At 43.2% G+C, this 26454-nt stretch overlaps 1 protein-coding gene across 1 annotated transcript; it reads left to right on the plus strand.

Moving 5' to 3' along the window:
• The first annotated feature begins 1671 nt into the window (after nt 1-1671).
• On the plus strand, nt 1672-25898 carry LOC111611110. The gene is made up of 11 exons (XM_023346755.1): nt 1672-1707; nt 4318-4353; nt 4460-4738; nt 4818-4946; nt 5025-5063; nt 5155-5220; nt 5325-5447; nt 5544-5639; nt 11593-11691; nt 20912-21016; nt 25569-25898. The coding sequence occupies exons 1-11, from the start codon at nt 1677-1679 to the stop codon at nt 25610-25612; spliced, it is 1047 nt and encodes a 348-aa protein (XP_023202523.1). The 5' UTR covers nt 1672-1676; the 3' UTR covers nt 25613-25898.
• Nucleotides 25899-26454: the final 556 nt, after the last annotated feature.

Genomic DNA, 26454 nt, shown 5'->3' on the forward strand with positions numbered 1-26454 from the left:
CACGCTTCACCAGTAAAATGAGCTGCAGATAATGGAAACCTTTAAAGAGCCAGTGGAAGATATGTTAGCAAAATAATGTCACAAACAAGATCTTATCCTTCAGAGAGAGAAAAGAAAGAGGAAGAATAGAAAAATGTCAAGATAAAGGTTTGTTTTCATGTGTCTTGGTGTTGGGAACATTAGCTTAATTATTCTAGTTTTTAATGTTTAATTTTTTAGCTAATGTTGAAGTATTGGATTGATTATGCTGGTTTTTGGTTAGCTTTAGATTCAAGGTTTGATCAACCTGTAGCCTTATCAGTAGAGTATTTTAAATTAAATGTAATATTAATGATCAACATTTGTCTAATCAGTAGTTTTTTTTAAACTTGATTAAATTCTTAACAGAGTGGAGGCCACATATACTCATTAAACATGTTGTTAGTTCATTATAATAGAACGAAAAACTAACCAAACACCCTGAGTATAATATGTTTAGTCGTCTAGTTGATCATGTCTGTTCTCTCTGAATCTGAAATATTATATAGATGTGTGCTAATTAGATCTAATTAGTTTTATGCTGATTCTGTCGCATAGAAACGGCGGTTTCTCCCCAAGACGCGTAGAAATAAAATAAAATTACAAAAGAAAATAGTAACGCAAAGTGGTTTCGATAAGTAACTGTGGTCTGACTACTGGATTTGAACTAGCAACACGTTAGATTACTAGTTATTGAAAACAGTGGTCCGACGTCAGTAACCTGACATCACTGTCTAGAGGTCATCAAAGGTCAGTGAACATCAGTTCATGCAGGATCTGTGAATTTCATCTGAAATTGTTGGCTGCTGACCTATGAACATGAATAATTTAATTTTAACATGGATGAAATTTACTTGGATCTTATTTAGACTGAACTGGAACAAAACCTCCAACATAAACTTGGTGACCTGAATTTTAGTTTCTGACAACCAGAGGGCGCTGTTAGACAACCTGAACTGTAGAAATACAAAAAGTAAGACTAGAGCTAAACATGTGCTAGCTATCTAGTTAGCTGTTTCCAGCTCAGTTTCATGATAGACACCCATCATCATCATCACCATCATCACTTATTTTCACCACTTCAAATCAGTGACAAACGGTTTATAAAAGTAGGGGGCTGGTTGACCTTTTGACCTTTAGACTTTCATTAATATCTCCAAAGCCAAAGTGGCACAAAGGAACATTTTTGCTGTTCAAACAAACACAAATGTTGCTGAGTTGACTGACATCCATTTTGTCTGATTTGAAGAAGGTGGGGGGGCTGGTTGACCTTTGATGACCTCTAGAAACATTTCTTTATATCTTTAAAATGAAAGCAGCACAAACAAAAAGTTTTGCTGCACAAACGTTTGACGCCCATTTTGTCTGATTTGTGGGAGAAACTTCACTCAGGTGTTCCAGCAGTTTGAGTTATTTATGGTGAAAACACTGAAGTATCAACTCTGATAAAACACTGACATTTTAACTCTGCTGAATTTGCTGAGCTGCACTAAACTAAATCAAGGCTGTGTGTGTTTAAACTTTTAGTCTGCACCATTTTTGGATTCTGTCTGTTGTAACATTTCTGGAGAAAAAAGATGATAAAGGAAGGAAGAGGCGGACTCTAGTTGATGCTCTAACTCTCCTCTAGTGAACCGGTCCAGTCAAAGTCAGCAAACATGAAGGAAGCAGCTGCTCAGCGTCTGATCTGTAAGTACAGAAATAATGTTTAATAACTGATATTAATATGAGTGGAAATAAGCAGAAATGTTGCATACTGATGCAGGACTAGGGGCTTTTCTCTATCAACACTGAAACGGCAAGTTAAGGATTATTGAACTTTAACAAACTTGAGAAAAACTATCATATGCAGGTAAACTTGAGTTCTTAGAGCTAAATGGTCTCTCTGTGACGCTTCAGGGATTATTGGTTTCATCTTTTGTGGTTCACACCGACAATAATCCACTCACTGATGTTCTGACAGCAGCTAAATGAAATTCATCAGGTCAGCGTTGGGTTGCTGAGTTAGCAGATTTTAATTTGACCATAAAATACAGACCTGGAAAACAGATGCAGATGCAGATGGATTATCTGGAAGGCCCCTTGATTTTGAAGACTAGATGAGAAGCTGCACACAATTAGCCAGGACTCTGCAGGAGCCACACAGCAGGGCATCTTAGTGCAGCAAGCAGAACCAGAACCAACGTTGAATCCAGTCTCCTTTAATGTCCTGCAGCAACAAACAGGAGCAGAGAGACTTTTGGACAATTCAACCAATAACTGGACAGAAATTCTGTGCAGCCCAGCAGCAAGACCCTGTAATAGTTAAAATGTTTGAGTTCAGGCTGCAGAACGAAAGACCTGCTGCACATGAACTCCACACTGAGAGTCCTGAGTTTAAAGCTTTGGCTAGAGAGAGGAGCAAACTAAAAACCACCCAGGATGGAACAATGTTTAGAACAACCAAACACAAAAAGCTCTGAGTCCTTCCTTCAGTGTACCGTCCTCTGGTACCAGATGAATCACATAAACAAATGGGTCAATGGGGCTCAGAACGGACACTCGGTGTGATTAGCAGTAAACCTGCACTGGACCCCAAGGCTGCAGAAGTTGTGCCACTAATTGTGCCAACAAAGCAGAAGATGGTCAGGATGATCCTGCAGAAACTGCTGAGGAAAATGCCAACAGTACCGAACCAGAGGATGTGGACATCATGGGCTCATCATGTGGAAAGAGGTTCTGACATCCAACAGGCCGTAGAGGAAAGACAGCCGAGTCCAGAGAGACAAGGAGACCAGAGACTTTGACTTATTTTACACTTGGAGAACCAAGTTTGACAGACAGAGCAGTAAATGTGTAAATGTAGCAGGTATGGCAGCTTTGGTGAAGAACATAAAAACGTCTCCATTTTGGGTTTCAGACAGTAACAAAGGTTCCTGTTACAAAGTGATGAGATACATATGAACTACAGGACAGATGTAGAGATTGGAAATGAAATGTAGAAATAAACACATTCCCAAGTAGGAGGATAATTAGTTTGGATATTATTAACTAAATATGGGACTAAAATAAAAGCTAAACTGATGACATCAGGAATGTGAGGCTGCAGTGGACAGTAGTCTGTGTAGCTCAAGAGAAGGTTGTAATGTAACCTGTATAATAATCCATTCCTTTCTTCTGTCTCCACACATTAATGAGCAGGTAGACCTGAATGTCCAGATGATGATTTATTACAATCAGATCACATATCAATATGTTGTTACTGTTTATGGATTATTGTTCACAGGTTTGTTTTGCTTATTGTAAGAAATTCATTTTTCATTGTAGTTTGTTAGTTTGTCCAAACCTGGTTTTTATGTCTGTCTCCTGGCTTTAATCAGCAGTACTGATATTTCCTAGATGTCCCTGAATGTTACTGTTTGTTCCTTGAACTGCCTTGTTGCCAGGCGGTGCTCTGCTACGTTCTGCTGAGCAGCTTTAGGCACCGAGTGAAACAACCTGAGTTATTTATGTGACGGTAAATAAAAGACAAAGAAACTCCAGACGCCATCTGAGCCTGATCCCAGCAACATTTACACTTTCTGTAGATTAAGAGTCAGAAGCTTAAAATCTGTTCCTTTGTATGTCAAATAAACATGATTCAATAAAAGTGTGATGATGTCATCACAAACTCAGACTGACTGCAGAAAAAACCTTAAATAATTAGTTTATGAAGAAAACAGAAAATTATGAGCAAATATATTGATTGACAACAAGAGGAAACCAATAAAACCACAAAATATTTGATTCAGTTCATTTTAATATTTCCAAATGAAGGACAGAAAAATCATGAAAAACATGTAAATTGAAACTGTCAAGGTTTTGTGGTGTGAGTGGTGATGAGGCAGAGGCAGCAAACCCAGGTAGCGATAAAGTAGACGATTTAATAAGATGCAAATCCAAAATCCAAAAGTCCAGAACACAGAGAAGCAAAGAGCAATGATCACAACAGGTGACAACTGGAAACTAGACAGACACGAGGAGGACCCGACAAGGAACAAAGAACACAGGTGGGGTTAAATACACAGAGGGTAATCAAGGAGACAAGAAACACCTGGAAACAATCAAGGGGTGACAGGACAACATGGAGACTCAGAGACAGAAACTCAAAATAAACACAGATAAGGAACAGATCCCGACAGAAATATTAGCACAAGAAGTTTATTAAATACTTTAAATGTCAACTTTATCAATGAATCACATTTATGATGTTGGTTAATATTTTCTAAAAAAACTTTTAGAAAGTTTTATCCTAAAATAAAAACTTTTATTTCATTTCAGTTCTTATCTCACTGCTGTTCTGGACATCAGGTCAAGGTTGGTCATATTTCATTTTAAACATTTAAAATATTTTTAGATCAATTTTCTCAAAAGAAAAGAACTGCTGGAATAACAGATGTGTTCTTTATCTCTTCCATCCCAGTCCTCCCAGTTCGTCTGACTGTGATTCCCAGCAGATCTCAGTTCTTTGAACATAAATCAGTGACTCTGATCTGTGAGGATGAAAACAGATCTGATGGATGGACTGTGAGGAGAAACACAAGCAGAGGAAACAGGACTGAGTGTAAAGATGGATGGGGAACACCAGCTGGTTCTACCTGTAACATAAACTACCTTCTCCCATCAGATACTGGTCTGTACTGGTGTGAGTCCATGTCTGGATCCTCCAGCAGCAGCAGCAGCATCCAGCTCTCTGTCTCTGGTAAGATCAGACTGTGGAGTTAGTGTTGCTGAAGCTGTGTGGAAATGGATGAAATGCTGTAGTTTGTCTCTGTGTTGAGGTGGATCAGTGATCCTGCAGAGTCCTGTCCTCCCTGTGATGGAGGGAGATGACGTCACTCTGAGCTGCAGAGCAAAGAATCCAACCCACAACCTCCCAGCTGCTTTCTATAAAGATGGCTCCTTCATTGGTAATGAAACTACTGGCAACAAGACTCTCAACTCAGTGAAGAAATCTGATGAAGGCCTCTATAAATGTGATGTCAAAGGTCATGGAGAGTCTCCATCCAGCAGGATCTCTGTCAAAGGTCAGAGGTCATCCTCTAACAGTGAATCTCATTGATAATGTCTGAGAATCCACAATCTGGTGATATATTTAATCCAACCTCTTTATTCTAGAGAAACCTCCAACCACCTCTCCACCCTCCTCCTCCTCTCCACCTTCCTCCTCCTCCTCTTCCTCAGGTGAGCAGCTTCTCCTTCAGCTCTGAGTCTTGATGTTTACAGCAGACGGTTATTTAGCAGCTTCTTCTTTCTAGAGAAACTCACCAACATCTCTGACTCTACAGTCACACCTGGTCCAGGTTCTTCCTCCAGCCTTCCCATTGTTGGATCTGTTAGTGGTTTGGTTATCCTGGTGTTGCTGGTTGTTCTGGTTTTACTGGTGAGACGACTTCATAACAAACCTGAAGGTGAGACAAACCTCTTGGTTAAATCTCTTGATTTCATTCAGTGAAACTTTTCAGATCTTCCTGAAAAACTTCCTGGTAACTTTGGATTTATTTCAGGTGATGAAGGAGGAAGAGGAGAGGATGACATCACTTCCAGAAACATCAGGATGTTCCAGAGGAAACAGAAGAAAAGCAAACCAGGAACAGGAAATGGTGATTATGTTCATGTGTTTTTATTCTGTTAGATTTTCAGATTGATCAGAAAATGTTTCCTAATTAGAATCTGGTTTACATTTAAAGTCTCTTTAATGTCATGTTGAGAATAAAGTTTAAGGAAATAGTTAATAATTAAATCAAAGCTCTAATGTTGATCACTGGACATTTATTACTGTACATAAATACATCTATGTATTTGTTACTGTAGAACAATGTTTTTCCTTTCCTTCATCTGGTGAAGTTCATCAGCCATGTTTGGTTCTGATCCCGGTTCTGTGAATGTGGTCATGTTTTAAACCAGCTGCCAGTTTTTCCAAATCATCCATAAACTCATTTCTCTCCGTCCAGCAGTGAACAATCATCCTCACTGATTCTGTCTGGATCTGATCAGACGCACAGTTCAGTTTGTTCTCTACATGCTGAGGCAGGGCGGCCATATTGGATCTGAACCCAGCGCTGGCAGAGAAACCTCAACAGTAGAAACTCTAAATTTGATTCTTTTACAACTTGGAACAAAGATTTTTTTCCTTCTAAGAACAAAATAAAAACTGATGAGAGACAGAAAAACATCAGTCACATGATAACATCTTCATCTCAGGTCTGGTAGGTTGACCTGAGTCCGGTCCCAAAGCTCTGCTGCAGCCTGCGCCTCTCTATGAAGTGAATTCAGTCAAAGTCACATCAGGCTTCAAATGTTCAGGATACAAGCAGCTGTGATAATGGAGACAGTCGTCCTCGGTGTCGTAACTTCAACATCCAAAATGGAGGAACTGGTCACTGTTTAGGCATTCATGCTGCTAAAAAGTAAAACAAAACAGAATCTTTTAAATGTAAAGATAACAGTAAAGATATTTTTGCTTTCCAAAGTTATTGCTGGAGATATTTGGCTGTTCTAGTGTTTTGTTGTGAATTGTTGAATACAGAAAATTCAACATATTCACACATGTTCAGTAGATCCATCCATTTTCTAACACCTTGTCCCTACTGGGGTCAGGAGGAGCTGCTGCCTCTCCAGCTAATGGCGAGAGGCGGGGTCACCTGGACAGGTAGACAGTCTGTTACAGGGCAACACAGAGACACACAGGACAAACAACCACACACACCTAGGGAGAATTTAGAGACCAATTAACAGTCATGTTTCTGGGAGGAAGCCGGAGAACCCACCATGCACAGGGAGAACATGCAGACAGAAAGAATTGAACCCAGGACTTTCTTGCTGCAAGGCAACAGCTCTACCAACTGCACCACTGTGCAGCCGTGTGTTTTGTGAAGTGAAACAAATATTATTTCTGTCATGAATTGCGGTGGTGTGAGGTGGTGAGGCAGCAGGGGGGAGACCCAGGATGTGAAGAATAAATGTATTTAATGAAGAATGTCCAAAATAACACAGTCAGCAAATCCAAAAACACCGGGCGACACGGCTGAGCAGAAGCCTGGGCTCGACGCTGGTAGCAACCGGTTTCACGAAGGATAAGATGAGAGACTGGGCGCACAGACGACGGGGAAAAGAACGCCAAGTGAGATGACTAACAACAAGAACCCGACAAAGACTCAGAGACACAGCAGACACAAGAGGTAATCAGGGAACGAGACACACCTGGGAACAATCAAGTGGAGGACGGGACAGCACAGAGATTCAAAGAACATAGAAAACTAAAAAAAAACAGAGAAAAACACAGATCCTGACAGTACCCCCCCGTCCCCCCTCAAGGGCGGCTACCAGAAGCCCAAAATTGTCCCAGAAAAAAAAAACACAACAAGGGTGGGCGGAGGAGCGCTGGACAGGGGACCAGAATCCAAAATACAACAAAAAACAACCCATCCAGAGTGGGCGGGAACGCAGGAGGCGAAATCCTCGGGGGAGGTCCGGTGGGCGTCCATGGCGCTGAAGGTGGGTCCGGCAGGTGACATCAGCACAGGGGCCGGGCCCCTGAAGGCTGGTCCGGTGGTCAACGTCGCGCAGGGGCTGGGCGCTGGGAGGCGGGGACGAGGAGTCTCTGGGGGTCTCGGGAGGAGCACTAGGAGGCTGGGTTTTGGGAGGAGCACAAGGAGGCAGAAACTCAGGAGAGGCACTAGGGGGCAACAAGGGAACAATGGGAGCACTAGGTGTCATGGTTTGATTTAGTTTGCGGACCCACATGCAGAAACCACACGCTGGATGGAAAAGGTAAGTGATTTATTTACAACAGGACAAATTATATTCAGTCCTCTGGACTTCGGCAGGAGGGCGAGGGTCGCCCGACCAGGTGGCCTGAAACGAGAGCTGAATTATAATGGGCTCGGAGTGAGAGAGTGTGGAGGAGGAATCAGGAACTTTCTTACATTTGGCGTGGATCTTTCAGAGCGTGGGGGGGGTGAGGTGCCAGGGTCCGGTGCGAGGCGGAATCGCGGGTGGTAGGAGCGAGATGGAGTCGGTGGAAACGGCGGAGCAGGCAGGTATTCTCGGCAAGTTCTTGAAAAGCGAAGACAAAAAATTCATTAAACAAACGAACAGGACACAGAGAGCTAGTCGCTACGAGTTGCACAACAAAGTTCTGGAAACAAGATCAACAGGTGAGGCCAGAGTGACTACCGGTATGCGTTAACCATCTAGCGAAGGCTGAAGGGTTCTGCCGCTCCTATATTCCAGCACGCTGATGAGGCAGATCAGCTTCACCTGCACTGGCTCCACAGACTCCTCACGAAGATCCTCGCTGAAAGAAGATGCAACACTCGCACTCACACTCTCATGCACACGCTCTCACACCGGAACTCTGACACTAGGGGGTGACAAAGAAATACTAGGAAGCCCAGGGGAAACACTAGGAGACTCAGAAGGGGCACTAAAGAGCTCGGAGGGGACACTAGGAAGCTCAGGAGGAACTGAGAACCCACTAACTGGGGCAGGAGACCCTCTTACTGGGGTAGGATGCGCAGACACAGCTGCGGCTGGGGGCGCGGAGAATGTGGCTGCGGGAGGCACAGAGACAGCAGAAGCTGGGGCTGGAGGTGGTGCTGGTCCCGGAGACGCTGGAGTGTCGGCTGACGGAGAGATAGTCCGGCTTGGGAGGCAGAGGGTTGCCTTTCAGCACATCAATGACTGTCAGGCGTTCCACTTCTGCCTCCTGCTGCAACTCCGCCAGCCCCAGGTGCAGAAGACACGGGGATCCAATAATCCAGTAATAGCACCAGGCGTATTTCGATATTAAGGTGCTGATGGGCATAATATGGTTTTTCCACCTCCTCGACATAGTCCTTTATCATTTTTCTTAATCCGGCTTGATTCATGATGGTAGCAAATACCTCACCTTGGTCTGGTCGGGTCCTTCTGTCACGGTGTGATGTGAGGTGGGTGGTGAGGCAGACGAGGTGGAGCCAGGTTGTAGTGAAAAATGATGATATTTAATCATGAGAATCCAACAAAAAGTCCAAAAATCAGGCAGCACTGCTGAGAGGAAAACCAGGGCTCAATACAGGTAGCAACTGGCTACACGAATGGACATGAATACAATAGACAAGCACGTAGACAAACGACTGCTTAGACAAGGACCTGACGAGGAACAAAGAACACAGGTGGGTTAAATACACTGGGGTTAATCAAGGAAAGAGGACAGGACAGAGACTCAAAGGACATAGAAAACCTAAAATAAACACAGAGAAAAACACAGATCCTGACCATTTCAATACTTTAAGTTTGAAAATGAGTAATTTTGTTGGGTCAGCCGCTGCTGGATCGTTTCCCTGCTGCCTCCTGTTTTCTCTGTGGTTCTGGAGGCCCAAACCCTCAGAAACTCGTTTTGGATTCAGTGAGAGGCTTAATAATGTTATGGCTGATTGTAAAGTTGAGCTGTAAAAAGCAAATAGAATAAATAATTCAGAAACATTTAGTCGTGTCTTCACCTGCAGAACAACCAGAGTTTAAATGTATTTTTATTCCTTTTCTACTGAATCATAGCTGCTCTGACGTGAAGTGAGAAGTGAAACTTTACCTTGTTACTTCCAGCAGCTCAGACTGGTTGGGCCTCTCTGTGGTCTGGTCTTAGTGGTTTCTTGTTATTTTCTACTTTGTGGTGAAAAGTTTCATCTCTAAAGATGGTCAAGAATCTTGTGGTCTTAGTTTCAGATCAGTTTCCATCACATCTTTAGTGACTCACTGTTTAAAGGTGTTACAGGTGTTTAAACTTTTTTTTCTCCTGCAGGTTTTTAAAATCAGTCAGGATCAAATGTTCAGTTTTAAAAACTTGCTGCTGTTTATCAGGTTTTCTTCATAATGTCAGATAAAATGTTTTAATGAATGTAGAGTCTTAACAATAGTTGTTCTGTATAGTAATGAGTCTTTATTTCATTTAGCAGTGACTGATCTAAACCCCATGAACTCCATTGTTACTTATGGACCAAAAATCAGAACCAGATTTAAACTATGTAAATTTATGACAGTAAATATTGTTTCCTGCTTTATATATTTATATATATATCCTTTATTTAACCAGGTAAATGTATTAATAAAATGGCCAGTTGTGTCCTTAGGGCAAAAGGTTCAGCTGGGAAACTCCTTCTGGAGTACAAAGATCACCAGTAACTCAGACTGGTGCCGATGGTTTTGGCTGACTGCAGACACTTTTCCACTAGAACGTCTCTTACCGGTTCTGTCCCGGTTCGCCCCGAACAGATTAATTTGCCATTAGCAGATCCAGCACCACTCAGTCCGGCTGTTCTCAGGATTTTAGGACCAACTTCTGGGGTAGAACTGGCAGCACCAACTCAGGGTTCGGCACCGAAACCATTTGACAGCTGATCACATTCATTGATTGGCTCATTATTACCACAAATCAAACTCCAAACAACGTTTCTCATATATCTGACTGGCCACAGCAACAGCAGTAGCAAGTCTGCTTGGGGGTATTTTCAGTTACTGACAGATTCCAGAAGTGTAGCCAAAAACTAAAACTAACCCAACCAGAGTGTGGAAGGAAAGTCTGAGAGAAACAAACTAGATAGTTTTAAATCAGTTCAAAAAGGCCACAGGAAGATGGGTGGTGATGATGGAACAGGAACCTTGGAAGATACCGGCGACAGAAGATCCTGAAGTCTGGAGCAACGAAGGAGGAATGTAAAAAGAGGATCTGAGAGTCGGTCCAGAAGTTTGGAGACTCTGTTGATCTTCTTCTAGTCAGTTTTGAGTAAAATCTCCATGTTGAGTTAAACTTCAGAGATGCAGCCATGACAGCGTGCGAGGCAGCTAATGTGAAAAGGTGCTAATGATGTGATTAGCACCAGCATCACCCTGTTCAATGCATCAACTATAAACCCGTCTTTCAGGAGACTGAACCAGTGAAAGGCTCAGTGGACTGGAGCAAAGATGGATGCAGTCTGGGAGATAAAGAAACATATTAAAATAAAAACTAGCAACTCAGCCTATCATCAGTAACAGACACAAACCTCCATTTATGTCATAAAAAACAACATGTAGAGAAGATGATTACATGTTAGAAGATGGATGGCGTTCCACATGCTGCCGCTAGTCTGTAGGAGCTGCCTGGTTTTCCTGCTAACTGACTCTAACAGCTCTGCAGTCGTCCAGCTTCCTGTTTCTGTTCTTCAGCTGAATGTGAAGCTGAACATGTTAGAAAACAAATAAAATACCTGAACAGTTAGATACCAGCTGCTGCTCTGTTCAGGATTATTGTCTTTAAAAAGAAACGCCAAATGTTTAAAATGTAAATTCTACTATAACAACTGTTTCCTCCTTTACAGACAAACTGACTCTAATAAACAATCAACTAATAGTTCAAAGTATCTCATTTTCTACCTTTTATTTTACATTTACTGCTGTAACATTGATTATGTTATATAATATATATTGATTATATCTAGACTTGAGCAGGTTGGTATTTCTGTGAATAATCTAATTTCTTTACATGCAGGCAGCAGCTTGGACAGAAATAAATGAGATGTTTGTGTTTTTCCTCAGGCAGTGAAGCAGCTGCAGTTTATTCAGCAGTAAAAACAGGAGAAGTGACTTATGGAGAAATAATCATCAATGAGAAGAAGAAGAAACCGAAGGCCAGAGGTAAAACTTCTTCTTTTGCAGAAAGCTTCTTCTTTTCTGAAACCACATTTTTAAAAAATGTTTTTAACAGAAAAGAGGATGAAGCAAAAACTTTCTGTTCCTGTAATGAAACTTTAATTAAACTATTTACAGTTTAGAAAAACATGAAATGCCTTCAGCATACAGTATGTAAATGTGAGCATTCTGCTTCTCACTGGTCTCTGTTAGCAGTAATGAATATAAATGATCAACTCAATTCAAAAATACTTCATTATTTATTAAGTCACTGCATATGATTAAAACAAACTGTTGCTGGTTTTTGGTTGAACTATTTTTTCTTTTGCTAAATTACAAAATGGTCACAACAGTCGTCACATTCTGTGGGAATCTACATTTAATAAAAGCACAAAGGAGTTACAGGTTAAAATATGTAAAGCAAAATTCATTCACAAAAACTTTTCATGACATCTAAAAATCCTGACTGTCCCAAAATGCAACAGCAAACAGCAGCGAGTGAAACAAGAAAACTAACATTAATATTTTAAATCTTTATAAGTTTATGAGAGGAGGAATTACAGAGACAAATCTTTTAGATGTAAAAAGGTTTTACTGATTAAACTTTAAAAATTATGTAGCTTTATGTTATTAAAGCTAAAGTTTAATCAGTAATACTTTTATAACAAATTTATGTCAGATCATGATTTCTTGGTTAATGTCAAGTTGTCATAATGAAGACATTTTGAATAATGTCAATCTTGTATTAAGTGTCACGATTTACCGAATTACACTTTATGACAACAGTCATAAATATTCATGAAGACTTACTGACGTTCATTACAAGGTGTTATGTCATGTTTATGACGGTGTTATGACAGTCTTATTCACAACCCACCAAATAAAGTGTTACCAAAACCATTTAAGAGCTACAGTTATGTTCATAATAATAGCAGTAAATTGTGAGTAAACCTCAAAATTCTTCAATAAATAGCATTTTAACGAACACAAATGCATTGGGAACATTGCACATTGTAAAAGCAAAAAAGTGGAGAAAGTATTTGAATATTACAATAATATAATGTTCAAAAAATATCAGCGTTGACATCTTTCTTTACAAACTCAAAAATAAACTATATAAACTAAGAAATGTTGAAAAATTAATATTTTCTGAGAATCATAAACTAATATTTTGTTACATAACCACAGTTTCTGATAACTGCTTCACATCTGGGGTCCATGAAGTCGACCAACTTCTGGCGCCGGTCAGCAGGTTCTGCAATACCTCCTCTATATTTCTTGTTTTGGCTCATGAACATCATGTTTTCTGTCAGCCCACAAGTTTTCTATGGATTAAGGTCCAGATATTGTGCTACCCACTTTATTACTTGAATTCTGTCTGGAACCATAATTTTGCTGCCTGCTGGTGTGTTTGCTCTTACAAACAAATCCCATGAAAATCACAGGTGAACACATGTGATGAAGTATTTTGTTCATGTGATCCATGGTTTAATTCATGGGCGTAGGTTCGGGTATGGACGGTCGTGACATGTCACGACCAATATTCAAGGGATATAAAATAGTCCCGACCAATTTTTGCCATATTAATTTAAAAAAAAAAAACATGTATTTTTTAACAAAAACAAAATAAATAAACGAAAATCTACATTGATTAGTTTAATATTTCAATATACTATGCAGTAGTAGCATTCATTTTAAAATTCGCTGTTATGAACTATGACAACCCATGCCGCTAACCCATGCCGTCAGAGGCACATAAACTAAGGTTTATGTGCCTCTGACATAACTTAAATAAATGTTAAGTTTATTTATGCCAGAGGCATAAACTTGAACTTTAAGACAAAGCGACACTTATATTTATGTGTTAATAGAAATATTTGATAATAATGTAAAGTATATAGTTAACTAAAAAATAACCAACTGGTGTGAAATAAAAGTTTAAAATGCTTTATAAAATAAAATAATACAAAATAAAGGGTTTAAAGCTCTGCTAGCTCTAATATATTAGAGCTCTGCTCTAATAGCTATATATATTTATATTTCGTGTTATTTTGAAAATATCGCGAGATGTTTTCAAGCCCAACCCCCCAACTCTAGAAGATTCTTCATTACTAACAGTTGAAGACGATTTAAAGAAAGGAAGAAAAAAAAGCAGATAGTTTTTTGGTTTCTTTCTCTTTTTTTATGGATAAAATGGACTTGAAGAGTTTGCTTTGTTTTTCCTGAACCAAAGGTAAGAAATGTTTTACTTGATTTGAATCTCGAGGTGTATCGAAAATGTTTAAATGTCTAAATATAAATCTGGAAAGTAACACGTACTGATATTGATGTACTGGTGAACTTTTCCTCAGTACTGAAGTCATGCTAAGCTAGCTAAACGTTATCCTGAGTCCTACAGCTCCTAAAACAAATTAGTGTGGATTTGATGCTTCACTACTTAAACTTTACTTCGGCTATTTTTTAATGGAGGGAACAACAGACGGCAGCTGTTTACTCAGTCAAAGTTAAAGTTGAGGATCGTTATAATAAAACGGCCATTTCCCATGTCATTCTGGTCAATTACATACTATTGTAAAAGTAGGACTCTGCTGTGTGTGTGTGTGTGTGTGTGTGTGTGTGTGTGTGTGTGTGGGGGGGGTTACATGAAATGTAGTCAAGATCATAAGAGCTTTGTTTATTAATTTTTACATTTTGTTGGAGGCCAGTGGTCCAGTGAAGCTCAGATGAGGAATAAATGGGGCAACAGATCAGAACATCAGAGACCTGATCACCTTCAGCACTGGAGAAGGAAAACTCTGCACCTGAGCATCACCACCCACAGCACCTTCACCTGTGCTTACTGGCACATATAGGAAGACCCCTTTACAAGCCACCAATGCCAACGTGTGTGTGTGTGGGTTCTAACTGTCTATGAAGACATTAAGGAGACTCAGAGGGCTCACAGTCGAATGCTACAGTCTCTCCTGAAACAACGTGAAGGACCAGATGCTGAGGTTCTGTTTTCCCTCTCTGGACCGGCACTGATGGTATTAAACCCGTTTCTGGTTTCCACACGTTTATTTTCTGGGCCTAATTTGGGGTAAACCTGTATGATGTCATTCTCAGATGTTAAAAGTTGTTTCTGGTTCTGAACAGTTTCAACCAGAAGTAAATAAATTGTTGTTTTGTGTACATATATACTTGTCTTAGAAGTCTTGATTCATAGCTACAAGTTTACTTTAGTTTGCAGTTATGTCTTAGAAAATTATATGAGATTAACATGTGACCTCATATTCATCATGAAAAGTGAATAATATGAAGAAACTGGACATTTCATGGTAACAAAAGGTGGTCCCATTATTTTATAATTGTATATATTTTCAACTGTTTCACACCTGTTGCATGTGTTGCAAATGTGTATACCATGTGATCCACATGTGTTTCACATATCTTCTGTATCAATGTGTATCACATGGGAATCACATGTGAAACGTAATGCATGTGTGATATACATGGGATGCACCTGTGTATCACATGTTTTCCATGTGTAACACGTGTGCATCAAATGGGAATCACATGCGTATCACATATTTCCACATGTGGAAATGTATGAATTACATGTGCTTTCACATGTGATTCACATCTTTCACACATCATTCACATGTAAAAAGTGTGAACCACATGGTTGGTTTTCATGTGATTTTCTGTAAGGGTGGGGTCATTGTCTTGTTGAAACACCCATTTCATGATACATCAACACGACTTCTTCCAGTTTTCTGTTGTCTCAAACTGATCCATCATCCCTGGTATCCAATAAAAGGACCAACACCATGAGAAACATCCCACATCATGATGCTTGAACCACTGTGCTTCATCGTCTTCACTGTGGCTGAATTCAGAGTCTGCAGAGTTTGACAAACTGTCTGAGAACAAGAAAGAACAATTTTAGTTTATCAGTCCATAAAATATTACGTCATTTCTTTTTAGGCCCGTTAACATGTTCATGTTGTAGCCGCTTCAGCACGTCTGTTTTTTTAACAATGGGACTTTGTGGGACTTCCTGCTGGTAGCTTGGCTTCACATAGTCATCATCTGATTGTTGCAGAACTCACAGCCAATCACAGACCTTCTCTGATCCTCCTGGAGCTGATCATTGGCTGAACCTTTGCCATTTTGGTTCTTCTCCAATTCACTCTAATATTTGTTTTTCTTTTTATTCCTCGACGTTCTGGTTTTGGATTTTAAAGCATTTGATAGAGGGCTGTTGTAAACGAATATTTTAGTAATCAAGTGATCTATAAATTATTCTTACGATTAATAAATCGGATTAAAAAATTGTAAAATAAAGTATTGATAAATTTGGCATAACACCGGTGTTACTATCGGATATCAATCAGTCCAGTTTTTCTTTTTTTAATCATTGTCATTTATTGAGGTTTTTTTTCCTTTTCTGTATTCAGTTTGTGAATAAAAGTGTTTATCCAACACTTAGACTTAGACTGACTTTATTGTCATTTTGCATGCACAGGGTGAATACAGAACGAAATTTCGTTGCATACGGCTCAGGACAATGTTTTGAGCTTTCAATGTTGTGAGGTTACTCCAGAATAAAATAAAATACAGTATAAAAATATGAATATAAATATAAATATAAAATATAAAGTGCAGGAATGACAGTAAAATAGAAGTTATTTAGCTCTGTACATGTGCAAGGTATGAAGTGGAGACCAGTTTTTAAGTGCAGACCAGTTAAGAGTTCAGCAGTCTGATGGCAAGTGGGAAAAAGCTGTTTCGGAACCTGGTGGACCTGCACCGGATGCTGCAGAACCTCTTTCCAGAGGGCAGCAGGGAGAACAGTCCATGGTGGGGGTGTGAGGGGTCACTGACGATGTTTCGGCCTCGGGACACGCAGCGCTGGGATGAAATGTCCTGAATGGAGGGAAGGGGGGCCCCGATGATCCTCTCTGCTGTCCGCACCACTCTCCTCACGTTCTTCCAGTCGGAGGCGCTGCAGCCTCCACACCACACAGAGAGGCAGCTGGTCAGAATGCTCTCTATGGTGCTTCTGTAGAATGTCTTGAGGATGGGCGGGGGCAGGTGTGCTTTTCTCATCCTCCGCAGGAAATACAAGCGTTTCTGTGCCCTCTTGACCAGAGACGTGGTGTTCACAGTCCAGGTGAGGTCGTTAGTGATGTGCACCCCCAGGAATTTAGTGCTGCTGACCACCTCCACAGCCGAGCTGTTGATGAGCAGTGGAGCGTGGCTGGGCCGGTTCTTCCTGAAGTCGACGATCATCTCCTTCGTCTTGTCAACGTTCAGGATCAGGCTGTTGTCTCTGCACCAGTCCACCAGCTGCTCCACCTCCTCTCTGTAGTCCAGGTCGTTGTCGTCTCTGATGAGGCCCACCACCGTTGTGTTGTCCGCGAACTTCACGATGTGGTTGGTGGCGAACCTGGGGACGCAGTCGTGTGTCATCAGAGTGAACAGCAGAGGGCTCAGGACGCAGCCCTGAGGGGAGCCTGTGCTGAGGGTGATGACATCGGAGGTGTGTTGTCCGATCCGGACTGACTGAGGTCTGTCGGTGAGGAAGTCTAGCAGCCAGTTGCGCAGGGGGGTGCTGAAGCCCAGGTGTCCCAGTTGTTCTGCCAGATGCTGTGGGATGATTGTGTTGAACGCTGAGCTGAAGTCCAGGAACAACATCCGCACATGAGTGTTCTTCTCCTCCAGGTGAGCCAGGCTCAGGTGTAGGGCGGAGGAGATGGCGTCCTCAGTGGAGCGGTTTCGGCGGTAGGCAAACTGGAACGGGTCGAATGTGGAGGGGAGTCTGGAGACGATGTGTTCTTTTACCAGCCTTTCAAAGCACTTCATCATGATGGGAGTCAGTGCCACAGGCCGGTAATCGTTGAAAGAGGTGACTTGAGGTTTCTTTGGCACCGGAATGATGGAGGCAGTTTTGAGACAGGCTGGCACTGTGGCTTGGTCCAGTGAGGTGTTAAAAATGTCTGTTAGGACACCAGCCAGCTGACCTGCGCATTCCCTGAACACCCGCCCAGGTATGTTGTCGGGGCCTGGGGCCTTCCGTGGGTTGACTCTTTTCAGAGTCTTCAACACATCGGCTGTGTCCAGGCAGAGTGGGTCCTCTTCCTGGTGGGGAACAGTTTTCTTTGCCGGAGTACTGTTCAGTGCCTCCAACCTCCCAAAGAAGTTATTGAGTCCATTTAGAAAGTCAGCATCAACTTCGCCCACTGGGGGGGAGGATGGATTGTAATCTGTGATCGCCTTTATGCCTTGCCACATACTCCTGGTGTTGCTGGTGTCGTGGAAGAACTCCTGTATTTTTCGACTGTGGGTTCGCTTTGCTAACCTGATAGCACGGTTCAAGTTGGCTCTCGCTGTCCTCAGTGCCTCCTTGTCGCCAGACTTGAAGGCTGAGTTCTGTGCTTTTAGCATTTCCCGTACCTCCTTAGTCATCCAGGGTTTTTGGTTGGTCCGGGTGATAATGTTCTTAGTGATGCTGACGTCCTCTGTGCACTTGTTGATGTAGGCTGACACCGTCATGGCATACTCATCGATGTTGATCTGGTCGTTGTAAGTGGCTGCTGCCTTGAACATCTCCCACTCAGAGCACTCAAAACAGTCCTGAAGTGCCTCCATGGCCCCCTCAGTCCACATTCTCACCTGCTTCACTGTAGGTTTTGTTCTGATCAGCAGGGGCTTGTATGCAGGAATTAGCATAACAGATAGGTGGTCTGAAGAACCGAGGTGGGGGCCGGGGGCTGCTCTGAATGCTTCTTTGATGTTGGTGTAGGCCAAGTCTAGAGTATTCACTCCCCTGGTTGGAAAATCCACATATTGGTTGAAGTGAGGGAGAACAGTCTTCATGTTGGCCTGGTTAAAATCCCCAGCAATGATGAAAACGCCCTCTGTGTGTGAGGATTGCAACTCACTGATGGTCCGGTAGAGAACACTCATAGCCTCTTTAGTGTTAGCACTGGGGGGCACATATACGGCAGTGATGCTAACAACAGTAAACTCCCTGGGCAGGTAGAATGGTCTGCAGTTAACAGTCAGAAGCTTGATGTCCGGGGAGCAGTAACTGGCGACATTCATGGCATTTTTACACCAGTTGTTGTTGATGTAGATACACAGCCCCCCTTCTCGGGTTTTACCGCTGAGAGCGCTGCTCCTGTCTGCGCGGAATGTAGCGAGCCCCTCCAGGCTAACAACGTTGTCCGGTATGGACAAGTTGAGCCATGTCTCCGTCAGAATGAGAGCGCAGCAGTTCATCAACTCTCTCTTTGAAGACAGTTCTAGTTGCAGATGGTCTATTTTGTTGTCCAGAGAGCGAACGTTGGAGAGGAAGATGGACGGAAGCGGCGATCTGTGGGGGTTAGCGTTTAGCTTAGCTGTTAGTCCACTTCGACAGCCGCGCTTCCGCTGCCGGTCGCACCGCTTTCGCTTTCTCCTCCTCCGGCTAGTGCTGCTAGGCGAGTCCGCTGCGCTGCGGGCCGCTGGGTCTTGCCTCCGTAGCACTCCGAGATCACGTAAACACGCTAGAGTAGTCGTATTTATGAGTCCGAAAGAGGCTCCAGACACTGCTGGGAAGAACAAACAGGTATTAATAGAGCTGCCCTTCCATTCATAAAGTCCAATACCAACCAAAAGGATGGACAGAATAAGTCCATTGGTAAAAAAAAAGTAATATGATAACAGGCTATATTTACAGTACCTGCTGCGCCCTGAGGAAAAGCAGCCCGCCTGTGTTTCTGGACTAAGCCCTCGGTAGAGCGTTGCTCCTTTATTGGTCTTCCTGTGGTTCTGAAAGCCTCTTGATGAAATGTTGAACCTCCTCCACCAAACCTAGAAACTTTTTGGCACCGCTGGATTGCGTTATGCGAAGACGGGCTGGGAAGAGAAGAGCCAGCTTCAGGCCCCGCTTGTAGAGCTCCGCCATGATGTCCTGATACTCTGCATGTTGGGCCAGGACGTCTGGGCTGTAGTCCTCAACAATACGAACAGACGCACCTTTCTAGTCGAGCTTTCCTCTCTTCCCGAATGATGAGGTCTTTGGTCAGGTATTGATCCAGGCGAAGGATCACCGGGTGAGGTGGACGTCCTGCGGGCCGTTTAGTTGCCAGAGAGCGGTGCTCTCTATCGAGCTCTGGTGGAGACGGAGCTCCTCTTTCCCAAATAACTCACAGAGAAGGTTGGAGAAAAAGTGAGTATGGCGCCCACTTTCAGTGTCTTCGGGCAGACAGAGGATGCAGATGTTCTGCCATCTGCTGTGGCTCTCCAGGTCACTTTGTCTTTTAGCTTGGCGTTGTCTTCACAGAGAGCAGCACATGAGTCTTCGAGGCCAGCCGCTCGCTGGCCCAGATCCTCTAAGGAGGAGACTGGCTCTGCCTGTTCCTCCAGGGCCTGACGCACCTGGTCCAGCTTGGAGCTCAGCTTGTTGGCAGAAGATTTGAACTCAGATTTTAGATCCTCACTGTGCTGCTGAAGCAGTGCAGTGATAGACTCTAGCGCTAATCTAGCTTCCTACTTCTTACTTCCTTTCGTGCTCATACAGGCCATCAGTAGTGGGTAAATAATCAAAAACACCAGCCAAGATGTTTTTGTATTGATGAGTAAAATTAGCTTTCTGTGGGATGAAATTAGTTAAGAGGCTGGATTTTTCCAGAGAAGTCCGTTGCTACCTCTACCCTGTCCGCATGGGAAACCGGAAGCCCAGTTTTTCATTTTTGAGCGTCCCTAACAGTTACTTTTTTGTAGTTTAGCAACAATAATAGCTCACAAACCTAAAAGAAATGAAAGGGGAGAGTAACAACAAAAACCAGGGTTTCTAGCAAACAAATCCTCCATCACAGCAGCACAAAGCTGCAGCACACAGGATGCTGCCCAATTGGCCAAGAGGCCCTGAAATCAGTTTCCCAGCTAGCCTTATACTGCTAATCAAGAGGCAGAGTGAAACCAGCTGGACCTGCTCAACCTGCTGGAGCTCAGCAGCAACCTGAGAGGGAGGAGAAATCCTGCATGCAGCCACCACTGCATGTAACAAACACTTTTCCAGGCAAATTGAATCTAAACAATAATTAACTAATAATTATTTGTGCCTAATTTTCTACTTTAGCTTTGACTGTAATTGACTGTAACTAGAATTCAGCAGGTTTCACTGTTGACTGATCTTTGATCTTTACATGCAGGCAGCAGATTGGACAGAAATAAATGACTTTTTATCTTTTATCAGGCAGTGAAGCAGCTGGAGTTTATTCAGCAGTAAAAACAGGAGATGAGACTCATGGAGAGAGAGTCATCAACCAGAAGAAGAAGAAGCAGAGGTCAAAGGCCAAAGGTAAAGTTTTCTGAGTTTTTCTTTGTTTTGTGTTTTGTTTGTTTTCTATGACTTCTCTGCCCAAACTTATTTTTAGCATAAGATGTTCTCTTTCAAGGTGCAGCTAAAGTGTAAAAACTCAAAAGCTCCTCCTACAGTAAAATACGGTGGTTACATAATATGATGTAACACCAGCCTGTCAATGATCAGTAGTAATTAATGTTGTCATGATGTGTGGATGAAGTTGGACCAAAATACAAGCAGAATTCAAGTCGTTGATGAAATAAAGTTTTCATTAATTATATCCAAAAAAGTTTATAAAGACTTTGATGAATGTCCAGGAAGTCAGGAAACAACAGAGACTGAAAAAACAGAAGAAACCAGAGAGGAGATGAACGAGGATAATAATGTCAGGTTGAATGAGTGAGTTTCCTGGAACAACAGATCAGGACTGATTACTGAGAGGGAAGAGAAGAAAACATTGATCTAACAAACACAAGAAAACAACAATAAATATGATCTGACTGAAATAACTAAGAACAAACTGATCTAGAAAAGTAAAACCCAATCTGATCTGATCAAAACTAATCATCAATCCAAAACAGATAAAAATTGATCATAACCTTAACAGATGTTTCCTCCTGCTGGAGGTGAGATGGTCTGAATGTTGATCCTGATTCAGCATCAAATAATCAGGAGGTTTTTTACAGATCAGAGCAGCTTCTGCTGACATGAGCAGAAAATAAATCATTTCCTCTGAAACCTGCTAGAGATGAGATTTTATAGTGGATCTGGTCAGAGGATGGCGGCTAAATCATTGAAAGTTTAACCGCCAAATGGATCCGTTTGGATCCATTATTACAGGCTGATCCAACACAGCTCAGATCGTTTACAGCAGCTTGGAAAACATTTTTCAGTTTTTATTTGCTAAAAATGATTTGAATCTTGTAAAATTTTATTTCTACTTGTAGCCCTGTGGTAAACTGAGCTTACTGTAATGACTGTATGTTAAGGTTAAGGTATGTTAAACTTTACATAGTTCAAGATAAGACCCAAATATATTAAAAGTAAACGCTTATTTATTAATGCATAACATTGGTGACAGCGAGGCCTGTCGTGATAAACGATAAATTGTCATGTTTGTCATGTTGGTGGGAGGATTTGTTCCTAGAACAGACTGTGCAGGCTAAGACGTACTCCTTCACGTCTCTGTGAATGGAGGACCACCAGAATTTGTGTTTAATGAGGGAAATGGTTCGACTGATACCTGGATGTCCTGAGAAGCGGGACGCGTGGATCCACTGAATGAAACAGGCTCGGATGGAAGTTGGAACGTAAATCTTGTTTGGTGGACAAGAGTCGGGGGGTGGTTCAGCTTGGTGGGCCTGTTTGATGAGATCCTCGATCTCCCATGTGACGGCTGCCACAGTGCAGCTGGGAGGAAGGATGGTGGCCGATTTCTCTTCTGCGTCATCTGGAGCAAGGAGGCGGGACAGAGCATCTGGTTTGACATTTCTGGTTCCTGGGTGATAAGAAATAGAGAGATTAAACCGGGAAAAGAACAACGACCACCGAGACTGGCGGGGATTTAGCCTCTTGGCTGATTGTAGATATGATAAATTTTTATGATCGGTCCAAACCAGAACCGGATGTCCCGCTCCCTCTAACCAGTGCCGCCACTCCTCCAGGGCCAGCTTAATGGCCAACAGTTCCTGATCTCCCACATCATAATTACGCTCTGGCGGGGTTAATCTGCGAGAGAAGAAGGCACAGGGGTGAGTCTTATTGTCGCAACTGGATACCTGGGACAGTACGGCCCCCACTCCGGTGTCCGAGGCGTCGACCTCCACAATGAACTGCCTGGAGGGATCAGGTTGAATGAGAACGGGAGGGTTAGAGAAGAGGGTCTTAAGAGTTGACTGAAAGCAGCGTCTGATTCTGGAGTCCAACTGAAAGGGGTCTTGGTGGATGTTAGAGCGGTTAACGGCAGGGCGGTTTGGCTGTAGTTGCGGATGAACCAGCGGTAAAAGTTGGCAAAGCCAAGGAAACGTTGCAGTTGTTTCCGTGTCTCTGGAACCGGCCACTCCAACACCGCCCGGATCTTCTGTCCGCCCTCTAGGATGAAACCAAGGAAGGAGACAGATGCCTTGTGAAATTCGTATTTCTCTGCTTTAACATAAAGTCTGTTTTCCAAGAGACGTTGAAGAACTAAATGGACATGACGTTTATGCTTTGCTGGGGACTTAGAATAAATCAGAATGTCATCCAGGTATACAAAAACGAATACATTTAGAAAGTCTCTCAACACATTATTGACCAAGGCTTGGAAATAAGCTGGGGCATTGGACAACCCGAACGGCATGACCAAATATTCAAAATGGCTGATGGGAGTTTTGAACACGGTCTTCCACTCGTCTCCTTGACGAATCCGGAGTAAGTGATAAGCGTTTCTCAGGTCTAATTTGGAAAAAATCGTTGCGTCATGAACTGGCTCAAACGCGGATGATAACAGAGGTAAGGGATACTTGTTCTTTACCGTTATGTTATTTAACCCCCTGTAGTCAATACATGGTCATAGCGAGCCATCCTTAGCCACAAAGAAAAATCCTGCCCCCAGAGGAGAGGAAGACGGACGAATGAGGCCGGCAGCCAGGGACTCCTTGATGTATTGTTCCATCGTTTCCCGTTCCAGTCTGGAGATGTTATACAGGCGACTAGAGGGTAGTGGAGCACCGGGCAAAAGGTCTATAGTATCGTACAGACGATGAGGAGGTAATAAAAGAGCCTTGGACTTACTAAAAACTGGAGCCAAGTCGTGATATTCCGGTGGGATGGTAGACAGATCGGGAGGCTCCGCCTCTTGCGGTTCTGGCGGAGACAGGACGAATGACAGGTAATGGACCAGGACTCGACATGTCCGTCTGCCCAATTGATGTGAGGGTTGTGCTGTTTCAGCCAGTTGAAACCCAGGACTAGAGGCGAGTTGGCCGTGGAAAAGACAAAAAAGGATGTGAGTTCGCTGTGGTTGTCAGAAATTATTAACTGCAAGGGTTTTGTCCGGTGCGTTATTTCTGGAAGGGTTTTACCACTAATGGCGGTGACTCGTAGAGGGATGGTTAAAGGTTCGGTTTCAATTGACATTTGCTGAACGAACGCTGAATCCATAAGATTCTGTTCGCACCCCGAATCAACAAGGACGGACAACAGAAACGCCTGACCATTGCTGATCAACGTGGCCAGTAACAGAAGACGAGGAGATTCGTTCCTCATAGACTGGTCCACCAGCCCCCTCGCCTCTACTGGCGGACCTGGGGGTTTAACCGTACCAGACACTGGGCAAGGAAATGTCCCGGAGAGCCACAATATAAACAAAGGCGGGATGTAATCCGCTTGCGTCGTTCCTCCGGAGTGAGGCGAGTGCGGCCTACCTGCATGGGTTTGGGATCTGTGGGAGGTAGAGGGGAGATCGAGGGGATAGGGACAGCGGCTGCATAGGGCCTAGCCGGGGAACCTCTCCGGCTTCTCTCCCTAACCCGGAACCGGATCCTGTTATCAAGACGGACGGTTAAGTTTATTAGCTCCTCTAACGTTTCAGGCTCGTCTAAGACAGCGAGCTCATCCTTGATAGAGTCATTCAGGGCGTGAAAATACGCACTTTTTAGAGCGGCGGTATTCCAGCTAGCTGCCGCGGCTCTTATTCTGAAGTCGACAGCGAAATCCACCACCGTTCGCTGTCCCTGTTTGATTTTCCAAAGCTTGCGTGAATTGAATGATTTGTCCGCATCCTGACTGAACACCTGCTTAAATTCCTTTAGGAAAGCCTCAAACGTGCACCCATAATCTGCCGAGGAAGAAAAACGGGCCTCCGCCCATGCTAACGCCCGACCTGACAATAGAGAAAGAACATAAGCGATTTTGGCACTGTCCTGGGTAAAACTCCTAGGTGAGTGATTAAATATGATAGAGCACTGTAATATGAAACCTCTGCACTTGCTCAGGTCACCGGAGAACCTCTCAGGAGTTGGGGGTCGGATCTCAGCAAACACAGGCTGGGCTGACTGGGCTGGATCTGGGACTGAAACAGGCTCCGGAGACGGGGAGTAAGGAACCGAGTGTTGAAGGAAATTAGTGAGTTCCGCTAGCCGTCGATTGGTTTCGGTTTGACGGGTACTTAGCTCTCGCAAAGCGGTTTCGTGGGATTGTAGGAGAGTATGCTGCTCGGATAGCGTTCTCCTGATAGCGTCTGCTGGGCTGGTTGGTTGGCTGGAGTGTTCTGTCATGTTTGGTTCAATTTGTTTTGCCCATATGCAGAACACTACACAGGGGAGGCGAAATCAGTAAAGGCAGTTTATTGGAAAATAAATGATAGGTGGAAAACGGTCCAAATCCGGGGGGTATGGCTCAGGAAACAATCGGCACACTAAGGAAAAAACGGCAAGGGAGGTGGTGAGTTCACGGTAATCTGAAACGGGGATGTTGGTAGCAGTAATGGATCAATCTTACTTGTGGAGAAGGGAACTTGTCTGGGGGTTTTCTCAGGAGGTCCGAAGTCTCGATCTTGTTGTGGTTCCAGGTGATCCAGGGTCTTGGCGGAGGAGGATCCGGGAATTGACGTGAGGGAGCGGTGGAGGGCGGACGGGTAGGCTCGGGCGTGAAGGAGGACTGATGAGAAGTATGACTGCCTGCCGGAGGAAACTGGAGACGCATGGTAGGCTAACACTCCAGCGTCGAAGTATTGGTAGTGCGGCCCTCTTGTACTCCAGGACTGATGAGCTGATTGAGTAATGGTGTGGAAGGTGATGGCACACCTCTCCGGAAAAAGGTGGGTCTGGCGCCATCTAGTGGACAGAAGGTGAGTAGCAAAAGTGGAACAAAAACAGAACCCTCAAAAGGGACAAAACCCCGGTTCCCGACATAAATCAATTAATCGTACAATAAATTAAAACTATCGACGTCATTTTAATTATCGGCATTATCGTCTCTTCCGGCCTTTTTCTCTTTCTGTTGATGACACCAAATGAAAAAAGGCTCAACTCCGGTGCTCTCCACTGACCCTCCTTCCTCATTTCCTTAGTGTAAAGCCCAGCGCAGACGATACGATCTTAGAGCTGTCGGCCGATTGTCGGCCCATTTTCAAAACCTGACAGACCCACACATTAGCCGACAGAAATCCTAGGTATAACGGTTCGATCGGGTTCGTTCCTGCCGTGTGGTGTCCAACAATGGGCACAAAATAATGGCTACAAGTTCAGTGAACTAATTTTAAAACCAGGCATTAATCAATGCTTTACTACAATCTACCTGCAATCCATGTGGCTAGTGTCAGGTCCTGACTGAATGAAAATCATTAGAACCTATTTACGTCACGTTAACGAAGAACAGCTGAAAAGTTACCGGGTTTATCAACTGCAGTAGCAATTTCACTCCAACTCCTCCTCTTGTCATTTCTATATTCTTTG

This window comes from Xiphophorus maculatus, chromosome 14, assembly GCF_002775205.1.
Source record: "Xiphophorus maculatus strain JP 163 A chromosome 14, X_maculatus-5.0-male, whole genome shotgun sequence".
Taxonomy (NCBI): Eukaryota; Metazoa; Chordata; class Actinopteri; order Cyprinodontiformes; family Poeciliidae; genus Xiphophorus; species Xiphophorus maculatus.

What these genes read in the sequence shown, in the direction of transcription:
- LOC111611110 (XM_023346755.1), top strand. Translation starts at nt 1,677, where the DNA reads ATGAAGGAAGCAGCTGCTCAGCGTCTGATCT. An exon ending in TAAAGATGGCTCCTTCATTG is followed by an intron (nt 4,947 to 5,024) that starts GTAATGAAACTA and finishes GTGATGTCAAAG; the next exon opens with GTCATGGAGAGTCTCCATCC. An exon ending in CAAACCAGGAACAGGAAATG is followed by an intron (nt 5,640 to 11,592) that starts GTGATTATGTTC and finishes GTTTTTCCTCAG; the next exon opens with GCAGTGAAGCAGCTGCAGTT.